The 11,850-nt window shown below is 31.0% G+C and overlaps 1 protein-coding gene across 1 annotated transcript; it reads right to left on the bottom strand.

The window, feature by feature from the left end:
• On the bottom strand, positions 1-4,458 carry LOC143085685 (protein mono-ADP-ribosyltransferase PARP15-like). Its single transcript, XM_076262183.1, has 4 exons — positions 4,372-4,458; positions 2,506-2,579; positions 1,706-1,936; positions 1-210 (listed from the first exon to the last, which is right to left on the bottom strand). The coding sequence occupies exons 1-4, from the start codon at positions 4,376-4,378 to the stop codon at positions 4-6; spliced, it is 519 nt and encodes a 172-aa protein (XP_076118298.1). The 5' UTR covers positions 4,379-4,458; the 3' UTR covers positions 1-3.
• Between the last annotated feature and the right edge of the window lie 7,392 nt (positions 4,459-11,850).

Below are 11,850 nucleotides of genomic sequence, written 5' to 3'. Positions count from 1 at the left end.
CATTTATTCTTGGTAAACAACACATATAACTAGTTCCAACTTTGGATTGTGATTTTGTTCGTTGTACCTTTCAACTGCTTCGAATAATGAATTAGCTACGACATTTGGATTGTAGTTCAACTTGCCAGTTCCAAGGGCAGGAAACGCAATTGACTGATTTCCCAAACTATCAGCTTTTGTTAGACACACATTCAGTGCTGTATGAATATACTTTTAAATAAAAGATATATATGTAATTATAAGAAGACAAAAGTATTTTAGCTTGCACAAAATTTCAAGTTATAAGTGTTCTATTGTTTTAAAAATGTTATTGCACTACTGGCTTTCAAATATTTAGGTTTGAGCTTTCTTGTAAAAGATTAATGCCAAAAGTTGCTACGGACGCACGGAATTTATGAAATCTATAGGTTGCTGAAAAATGAATAATATACAGAAAGTACGCTTGCCTGAAACCAATGGATTTCACAAGAAAAAACATTTAAAATAAAACGGCCGTTTCGATGTTTGCACAATAAAAAACAGTGTATATCATATTTAGTCTAGATGTTAATATTTATGCATTTCGAATTCGGTTAAGTTGGTTCTCTGTAATCAATTAAGATCTGATTCATATTTTTCAGAGCAGGGATTGGACAACAAAGTAGTAACACACAAACTCCAAAAAAACATCAACATATCAACAAAGGTTTGCAACACCATACATTTCAATATATTAAATACCAGCTATTTGAAAAAAGTGTTTAAGTTTCAAAAAAGGCTATCAATATACTATTATAAACATCAAACTTATAGAATAAAAATGTATTGAGACATATCAAACGACAATGCTGCTCTGCTGTAAGTTTTCTATCATATTAGTATACCGTTGTCTTTTTGGTGTTTACCAATTATTTCTTTTTTAGCCATGGCGTCACATTAGCTTATTTTCGACTTACGAGTTTGAATTCATTTAGTATTTTTCACCTGTTTTATGTCGAGGTTCAAACTTCTTACAACCATACAATCATGTGGCGGGCATTCCTCTGTTTTTATTAACAATTGTACTGCCAAACAGGGAACAACGTTTTTTCTAGTTTATCCTGCACAATGACAAAGACGCTTGGTGGAATTTAATAGCGCACGGATACAAGAAATCCACTCTAACTAGTCTATGACGCCATAAAAGCGCGAATAATTGACGAACTTTATATATGTTCATGCATGTACTTTGAATCTGCATATCGGATTTGTTTCTTACGTCGTAACTATAACCCCCTTTCCTTTCATGAATGTGACCTACCGAATTAGACTATTTACCGGATTTGTAATCTCATAAGCAACACGACAGGTGCCACATGTGGAGCAGGATCTGCTTACCCTTCCGAAGCACCTGAGATCACCCCTAGTTTTTTTTGGGGTTCATGCTGTTTATTCTTCAGTTTTCTATGTTGTATCATGTGTACTATTGTTTGTCTGTTTGTCCTTATTTTTTAGCCATGGCGTTGTCAGTTTTTTTTTCGATTTATGAGTTTGACTGTCCCTCTGGTATCTTTTGTCCCTTTTTTACCGATGAATGACATAACTCTAAAGTTTGCGTTGTAGAACTACACTACTTTAAAACGCGTATAAAATTAAAGTAGCTAGCAAATTACATGTAGTGCTATTGTTGATTTATGAAAATATGAATTAATAACATTTGGTTTGTGCATATTAATATTATTCAAACCTTTTCATCTTCAGAATCGTTGTAATGTGGCAGATATATATGAAATATATTTAAAGCTTCTAAATAGCCAGGTCCAGTAATTGCAACATCACCAGGGTTTATTTTAAACGGATATTTAACGTTACATTCACTTTGAATACTGTTGCCAGCAGCTGACAGGATTGCCTGGGATGATGGTCCTGCTTTGTCAAGTTTTAACTCAGCATTCGTGGTATTGACTATCACATCAATCTATTTAAATTTCAAAATAATATGTATATATACTATTACATGTTCGTGATACATACAACTTAATTGTTATAAAAATAGAAACGGCCATGGTATATTTAGCAAAGTTGCAATCACTGTTAGGTTGTACTCGTAATTATTTGTCATCTAGGTACATCGTTTACATATCTTTTTGTATAATGGGTTTGTAATGTTCCTATTTCATGCATGTACTTTGAGTCTCTTTGAATTTAAAATTAGAAAGTTTTTGACACATAGAAAAATTAAAGTGTTTAAACAAGATTAGTTTTTAAATATAATTATTAGTTCCGGTATTCAAATTAGACTGGATGCAATGTTTTAATATTTCCGGTATTTAAATTAGACTTAACGCAATCTATACGACAAAAAAGTGAACCAACAAAATACCTATTTTGACAAGCAACTGGCACGTAACAAAATAGTGTATCAGTATCAGGTTTTGTACATAGTGTGTTTCCCTGTTATTTCAACTTTTAAGATAGATAATAAGTACAACAAATGCTTAAGTTTTGATGCAAATATTTTTAAAGCAAATAAAAACAAATTATTACCTCTTGAGTTGCGATGTTCCCTTTCACAATACTAACAGCCGTTCGGCCAATCTGCAAGTATCCATTTCTTCTTCCTAAATGTTTTAATTATTTTTTGTGTTATATCTAAAATATGCATATAGGAATAACCACATCATGTAGGCGTTATTATATTCAATTGACGGTAGAATATTTAGTACTTATAAGCGTCAGTGCATGTTTTTACTTCTTTAAAACACCTTTGATTTCTGCATCTTTGAAAGCTCCCCCATTAGTTTGTGTATCGCGGTTTAAGTGAGCGACTATGAAAGGAAAGGCAAAATATACCAAATGGATATTGAAACGCATAAGTCAAAGGCAAACTGACAATGGTGTGGGAAAACGAAAAGAAATAAAGAAAAGAAAAACCACAATAAACAGAAGGCTTAGCACAAACACTATCAATAACCGGAGGAGGTTTAAAAGCTCATGAATAGTAAACAGATCCAACGAGTTTGGCACTATGTATGTTGCTCATGTTAGTATAAAACCTGGTGGTAAATCTTACTTTGTAGGTCACATTCGAACAAAAGAGGATTGAATTGTGGTTACAACAGCTGGAACATATGCGTCGACATTTGTGAAATAGACATTCCATAACTGTACACCAACTCGTTATTGAAGACGCATACATATATAAGATCGTTTGAACATGCATATTTTAGGAAGAAACCATCCCTGATCTCATAGATATATTTACGGATCAGATTAACTCCAAATGCAGGAACATAATAAGAAAATTTATGAATTGTTAATATAAGTATTAAGACGCGTCCTGTCTATCATTTGTTACCAAAATAACATGTTGTAAAAACACTTGTATATTTTGAATTATTGAATACGAATTTTGACTTCTTGACTATTTTGGTTTGGGTTTTTTTTCGTCAAGTTTGCGAAATATAATAATGTAACGAGATGGCTGAATGAAGAGGGTCTTGCCTCAGTTTGTTTGTGGGGGGTTGTTTTTTTTTTTTGTTCTTTTTGTTGTTTGTTTTGGGTTTTTTTTATGTTTTTTTTTATTTATTTATTTATTTTATATTTTTTTTAAATATTTAACCATGCCAATACGGATAGAAATACTGCTTTCAATAGCCAAAAATACTGACAAAATACAGGTTGAGGTACTCATAAAATAATGTTTCATTTCGATGAGAACTGAAAAAAGTTGATGACATTTCTTTAATAGATACTAAATTCCTCAAATTGTCTAATAATAATTATTTACGAATTGGTCTTAAAAGTAAGGTAAGGTTCAATCTCCTTATTTCAGTCAATTTAGACACTTGATTTATACTTTTGTTCAAAGCGGTGCTATAAATTTTGTTTCCAAAGCTTTAGTGTCGAGTCTACCTGCTTAATATTGATCTAGATGATTCAGATATTTGTTAAGAACTGATATGCAAAAGAAAACTTACATTATATAGGAAAAAACAGATTAGATATAAACATTCGGTTAAAGTTACTAAAGTGTTAATGCATGATCGTTTATTTTGTTTAACAAAACGAAAGTTGTTTCAGTTAAGTTCATAAATCGTCGGTTCGTTGGTTTCATTATATAAATCATTTGACATATATTTCCTTGTTGTAACGAAATTTAAATAAAACAATTATAAGTTGGAAATTTATATAATAAATGTGATATTCATATAAAAGAGATAATATGAGAGTGTATCACTTCTTTTAGTGCGCACTTAGTTTTGACATCCTGCCAAATTAGAATTTAGATAAGTGTATTATTTTCGTTATTTCAATTTGTTTAATTAAAATATCATTTTAAAAAAGTGCTAAAAAGAAAATATTAGAAATGTAACATGTGTATATAAAAATATGATTGAACTATTGTCTTACCGCTCATTTCATTATGTTATAATGCTTCATCAATCCTTTTATTGATAAGATTATTGTCAAAACTTTTTACTTGTTGGTAGGAACAAAAGACAAGGATGTATTATAAATATTGTTGGAATTTGTATGGTCTAAAAATAGAATTAAATCGAAAAAAAAATGATTTCCATGTATTTCACTTAGTTAAAACAATACGATTAGATTTTTAATTAGATTAGTTGTCCTTCAACAACTGAATTATTTTATGTCTTTTTCCTAGCACTTTTTTTTTTTTCTTTATTTTTTTTCGAATATTGTTTAAATATTTTACGGATTATTTTGTTTCATCATAATTATTTTTTATACTAGGGTATCTTTTTCTAACGAGAACCATTGAATGATGACTCATAGCATGCATAATATTCTGCATTGAACCTGAAGGTTCAATCTTCTTCAAGTAGGCCTTGTTTCTGTCAATTTAAACACTTTATGTATACCTTTGTTCAAAGTGGTGCTTTAAATTTGGTTTCCAAAGCTTTAGTGACGAGTCTACCTGTTTAATATTGATCTAGATGATTCAGATATTTGTTAAGAACTGATATGCAAAGGAAAACTTACATTATATAGGAAAAACAGATTATATATGTAGGACTCAAATCTATGGTAGGTTCCAAATCTATGGCAGATTCCTAATCTATGGCAAATGTGACGTCATGCCATCCCAAATCTATGGGAAGTTTTGTAATTTCCAGATCTATGGCGGATTTTTGTTGTTTCCAAATCTATGGCAAATTTTGAGCAAATGGAAAACAATGCAGTACATATATGATCAATGACCTGTCTGAAACCAGTGAAAATGTACGACATGTCTTTATGTCTTTAAACATTTGTGAAATAATGGTCAACAAAATCGTGATGGTAGTCAAATTATTTTGGTAAATGATGAATTCCTCAACACAGACTTCAGGCTTGAAATGTTGTGCACCGTAACAATAAAAATATTATATTACTATGGTACTTATATTTAAAATATTATATTAATATGGTACCTATATTTAACCCATTCCTAAGACCAACTAGTAAGTCCCTAACAAAAAACACAGGTTAAAAAAAATAAAAAATAAAGAGTTTGAATTTTCAAATGATATTTATTTCATCGTTAATACATCTTTTTATTTGTTGACAATTTAAATCAAATAGATATTCGTTAATTTTATTTTTTACTTAATAAACTTTGCCAGCTGTAGATAGTAAAATATTTACTTTAACTCCTTTTTTAATAATCCGGTACTGAAACAAGAGGTGGCCTAGCTTGTTCATCGCAGGTTTCGGCGGTTACAGCACATTTTGCTCCTCTTTTGAATAATAGGTACATCTACCTTTAATCCATTCGCAAATTGTTGTCCAGGATAATACCTTCATCTGGGATCGTGTTCAAATCTATGAGCTTTGTAATCGTTTGTGGCAGCTACCATGTAATATTGCGTTTTTCCATTGTGACGAAATTTAAAGATCTACCATAGAGTTGGAGAAAACAAAAATCTGCCATAGATTTGAGTTGTTTGGCGTTTGTAGCGTCACATTTGCCATAGATTAGGAATCTGCCATAGATTTGGAACCCGCCATAGATCTGAGTCCTACATATATAAACATTCGGTTAAAGTTACTAAAGTGTTAATGCATGATCGTTTATTTTGTTTAACAAAACGAAAGTTGTTGTTTCAGTAAAATTCATAAATCGACGGTTCGTTGGTTTCATTGTTTAAATCATTTGACATTTTGTTGTAACGAAATTCAAATAAAATAATTATAAGTTGGAACTTTATAAATGTGATATTCATATAAAAAGAGATAATTTGAGAGTGTATCACTACTGTTCCTGCGCATTAAGTTTTGACATCCTGCCAAATAAGAATTTAGATAAATGTATTATTTTCGTTATTTCAATTTGTTTAGTTAATATAGCATTTTAAAAAAAGGTCTAAACATAACATCTTAGAAATGTTATATATAAAAATATAATTGAACTAGTGTCTTGCCGCTCATTTCATTATGCTATGATGCTTCATCAATCCTTTTATTGATAAGAGTATTGTCAAAACTTTTTACTTGTTGGTAGGAAAAAAAGACAAGTATGAATTATAAATATTTGTGGATTTTGTATTGTTTGAAAATAGAATAAAATCGGGAAAAAAATGATTTCTACGTATTTTACTTAGTTAAAACAATACGATTAGCTTTTAAATGTCCGTTTAGTATGGGAACAGATTTTGATGTTGGTATTTGTGCTAATATTTTCCCCAAAAATCATGTTTGTATTTAACTTTTCTCTCCACATTTCTGGAATTTGCATCAGCTTATAGTGTTTTGTCCTATATTTGAACACTGGTCGAAATTGTGTGTCAATGAAATTATCTTGCAACCTTTGGAAAGTTTCTTTTTTGAAATATGATTTTTAACACAAACTAGAAAATCAACCATCACGTATGTCACTTTTTGAAAAAGATCTGCCTTTCCGTTGAATCAGATTTATTATTGATTGTACGGTTATATAGCTATATGAGGTCAATTAGAAAAAAAACGTACTTTAAAACAATATTAGATTGTTAACTATTTTTCATGTATAACTGGCATATGTTGTGTAACTGAGAAATTTCAGTTTTGGTTAATATAAATCAATTTTGAGGCTGCAGTGTTATGTTTTGTGCTCATTTATTTTCATTGTCTGTGGTCTTGTCTATCCTTTAACCTAAAATCCCATATTTTTATTTAAAACTTTCAAAGTTTAGATTTTAAACATGTGCCGATGATTAAGGAATTATGTTTTATATAAGGTTAGACATAAGGCATTTACCAATCTACCTTGTTATGTAGCAAAATCACTGCATGAAACGCTTCGACACATCTTAACAAGAGTACCATGTTAACCCTTCTAGGACAACATAGTCCCCATCCTTATATTGTAGCTGTGTTAGTTTTTCTAACGCTTCAATTTTCAGTGTAGTGTTTTATCGACTGGTGTATGCCAGTATGTGATTTCTCTTCTGTCAAATCCTTTTGGTATCTTCTTGGTATACAAGATTATTTCAATTAATGTTTTTAAATGCGACCAACATGATTTAAAGGCGATGTAAAGTGCAAGTCAATCACACAGCTCAATTAAATAACTGTGTTATGTTTTGAGTCATTCTTCATCGTACCGATTTGTAGACCAAAAGGAGCCAGTGTTGTAGTACTCATCTGTTTTAATTTTTTTACATGTTTCTGTTAAGAACAATTGATTATAATGAACAACTTTACTTCCTGAACAGCCCGTGGTTGTTGGCAACTGAGAAGAAAGTAAAAAAAAATATTAATCAAGGTTTTTTCAACAACTGTCTTTTTCATTTTTTTCTTTCGAATATTTTTTCTTGTATTTTACGGATTATCTACAAGAAGATGTGGTATGATTGCCAATCATGCAACTCTCCATACACAAGAGACTAAACGTCACAGAAATTAACAACTATAGGTCACCATTCGGCCTTCAACAATATGCAAAACCCCTACCACATAGTCATCAATACAAGGCCCCGAATATACATGTAAAACAATCCATACGAGAAAACTAACGGCCTAAGTTATATAAAAAAAATGAACAAAAAACAAATATTTAACACATAAACAAACGACAAACACTGAATTACAGGCTCTTGACTTGGGACAGGCAAATACAAATAGAATGTGACGGGGTTATTTTGTTTTATCATGATTATTTTGTGTATGTCTTTTTCTAAGTTGAATCATTGAGTGATGACTCATACTATTCTGCATTGAATCCAAAGTAGCACTATCTTGGTTCAGCAGGATTAAACATTTACAAAGACTGAACACTACAGCAAAAATGGAGAAGTGGGATGATTTCCAATGGGATAACTATCTATTAGAGATAATGTGAATTGAATGTAACAACTAAAGGGCACATAGAAAATTAGCAATACCAAAAGTAAACTATAAAAGACTGGACAAATTTGAAAATTTTCAAAAGAGGAAAGGAAAGATTTATGTTAAAACAATAAACGAAAAATAAATATGGTATACAGTAAAAAAAAAAATACAACCACTAAATAACAGGATTCTGATTAAAAGGACAGACACGAATGAAAGTTATTTCTGACAAAAATATACAATATGAACAGATGCAATATTTTTAATTTTTTGGATACCAAAGGTGTTTGTAACGTTTGAGGGACTAGTTTTTCGAAAGACAGTCTTTTTCATATATTTAACTGTGCTTAATTTTTCTAAAACTTATTCCTTGTTCTTATCTCAAATTGTCGATAAAGATTTTCTCAGGACGAATGAAAATATGCTATTATTATCTTAAATATCCTAAGATGTTATCAATATCTTTTATCCGAAGATGACACTATATGTATATGATCTCATTATATTGAATAACTAAAAGTTAAAAGTTTGAAGGCTTTATCAATCGCATCTAACGAACTGAATTGAAATTATAGTATACAACATTTATGATGTGTGTCTTTTTGAATTCTGAATTAATATCTAGATATTTACGAATAAGTGGATTACGAACTTAACTTTTCGACAAAAGATCTATTTCAAATGTGGAATTTTCAGTTACACATTATGCCGGAAACAAATGAGAGCTATTTAACCAAGCATTCTTATTGGTAATATGGACGTCATACCATCATATGTTTTGACACTCCGTAAATTTTATGGACGTTCATGTGTATAGTTATGATGTTGTATTTGTAATTCTGATCGGATAATGTTAAATGTCTTATCGTTTGTAGTTGTAATTCTATTTTTTTTATTCGTCTGTAAAAGTAAAGATAATCAATCACCCAGTTCATTTATAAGATTTTACTTTAAAGCAAGGATTCGTATAGTATACAAATCCTTGTTTAAAGCAACTAAACGCACACGATTTCTTTGTTTTACAATTTGATTTAGAAAAAAACCCGACAAAGCTGAATAATACAATAAATTAACTTATTACTAACACAATTCTATATATATAGTCTTGTAATTGTTAAAAAAATACATCAAACACCAAAATTACAAACCTCATCTTGAACTATAGAAACTTTTAAGAAATTTACGTGTGATGTCCCTTTTGCGGCGTCGTTTCAGTCTTGTGACAGACAACACGTGGATCTGTTGGGATGTTTTTATGTGCTGTCCTATGTTGTTATACGTGTTCGGTTTTTTCTGTGATTAGTCAGCACTGTTGACATGAATATCTATTATATAGTCATTTTTATAAATTGACTGTTTGCAAAAGTATGAGTTATTTCAGATATTAAGGACTTTCTTATCCCAGCCATAGATAACCTTAGCCGTATTTGGCACTTTTTTTTGTAATTTTGAATCATCAATGCTCTTCAACTTTGTACTTCTTTGGCTTTCTAACTATTTTGATATTAGCGTCACTGATGAACCTTGTGTAGACCAAACGCGAGTCTGGTGGTCCGAGTACACAGTTATTTCGTAGTGCATTTCTTTTAGACAATAAATGAAAATTTAAAAAGTCCCACCTGCGCTTTCCCAATAATATTTTTACAGTGTGTTGTACTACTTTTGGGACAAATTATATCAAAATTATAGAAAACTTCATCAGCTCTAACTCAAAATATGGACAATCTTATGTTAAGGGGGTCTTGAAATCTTTTGACAGCTTCCGAAGTGCTAATTTTTGACCTTTTTCAGCTGGACCTAATCACTACTTTACATTAATATTTATGACCCAACTTTTTTTACAGTGTCATTTCACCCCCCAACTTGCTATATGAGGCATAAAACATGGAGAAATAAATTTGGAAGGGGTATAACAAAAATTGGCAAGTAACACACTGTCCACACTAAGGACTATATTCGTGGACAACGAAAATCAAAGGACGATAACTGTGTACTCGGACCTGGTGTATTAAATTATAAGCCTGGTACCTATTAACTTGATAACTATGAGCATGTCCAAATGTACTATTGTTCTGTCATTTAGTTGTACTGTAGTCCTGTCATGTAATATTGTCATTTTAGTATAATTTTTTTCTTAAGATATGCTGTAGAAGGTCAGAAAATGGCAGTTGTTATCTCATAGTTCGTCTCTGTGTATTGAATTGTCGTTTGTTTGTTTTTTTGTTGCACTTCAGTGTTTCTGTTGTTTAGTTGTTTTCCTCTTATAATTGGTGTGTTTCCCTCGGTTTTAGTTTGTAACCCGGATTTGTTTTCTTTCAATCGATTTCATGACTTTCGAACAGCGATATACTACTGCTGTCTTTATTTAAGGACGCCTTTACGACTTTGTTAATCTTGATAGAATGTGTTTACCAAGGATGACCCCGGATATAGAATTATTCTACTTGAAGTATAATTATAGCTGCATGAAAAATCTCGCGATAGTGTGCTTGTGTCCAGAATAGGAGTCTTGGTCAAACTAGTCAGGACTTTAAAATGGGTGTTTAGTGATAATTCACTAAACATGTGCTATTTATAATTAAATGCAAATAATGATTGGCCGCAATCAAAATAGTGTGCCCTTTATTACCATTTAATTAACGAATGTCACGAACAACTAATTAACACAACGGTTGACAGAATAAGATAAAAACTGTTTATCCTTCCTTTTCATGTAAGTTCCTTAACTGGTTCATGTTGATTAATCCTCAGGATTCTGTGTAGTACTTCTTGCTGTCTCGTCCTCTCTCTTAGACTAGATAATTTAACGACACAAAAAGACTCTGATAAATTGTCATGTTTGGGGCACCGCAAAATAACACTATTTTAATTTTCTATCAAAATCAAAGTATGAAGTCCATAAACAATACTACTCTGTCCCCATTCCTTTCCCTATTTTATTGATCACAATTGCTATCATATAAGTTACATTGAAAATTAATACTCTCAAATAAACTCATCATAGATACCAGGACCAAATTTTGTATATACGCCAGACCCGCGTTTCGTCTACAAAAGACTCATCAGTGACGCTCGAATCCAAAAAAAGTTTAAAAGGCCAAATAAAGTACGAAGTTGAAGAGCATTGAGAACCAAAATTCCTAAAAGTTTTGCCAAATACAGCTAAGGTAATCTATGCCTGATGTAGAAAAGCCTTAGTATTTCAAAACATTCAAAAATTTGTAAACAGTAAATTTATAAATATAACCATTTCAATGACATTTCATGTCAGCACAAAAAGTGCTGACTACTGAGCTTGTGATACCCTCGGAGAAATACATCTCCACCAGCAGTGGCATCGACCCAGTGGTACTAAATAAACTAAAATTAGGTGTTTAAGCAACATTTTGTGTCAATACAGAAATCCAATATATCTTGTCTTTAATTTATTCTCAATATGTCTTTGCTTTGGCATTTTTTTTTGTATTTTTCCCCTAGTTTTTGTCATGTTACGTGTTCTTCTTTTTTTGAAAAACATAGAAGTAACATATCAAATGTATGTGTAATATGATCAACGGCAATCGTGCTGTATTAGCT

Source organism: Mytilus galloprovincialis, chromosome 8 (assembly GCF_965363235.1).
Source record: "Mytilus galloprovincialis chromosome 8, xbMytGall1.hap1.1, whole genome shotgun sequence".
In the NCBI taxonomy this organism is placed as follows: Eukaryota; Metazoa; Mollusca; class Bivalvia; order Mytilida; family Mytilidae; genus Mytilus; species Mytilus galloprovincialis.
The sequence above is the reverse complement of the archived record's forward strand: the minus strand, read 5'-3'. Positions and strand labels throughout refer to the sequence as shown.

Excerpts from the sequence above, each read along its gene's own strand:
- LOC143085685 (XM_076262183.1), bottom strand. Across the intron at positions 1,937-2,505 it reads GGAACATCGCAACTCAAGAG|ATTGATGTGATAGTCAATAC; the intron begins GTAATAATTTGT and ends AAATTTAAATAG. Across the intron at positions 211-1,705 it reads ACGATTCTGAAGATGAAAAG|TATATTCATACAGCACTGAA; the intron begins GTTTGAATAATA and ends TTTATTTAAAAG.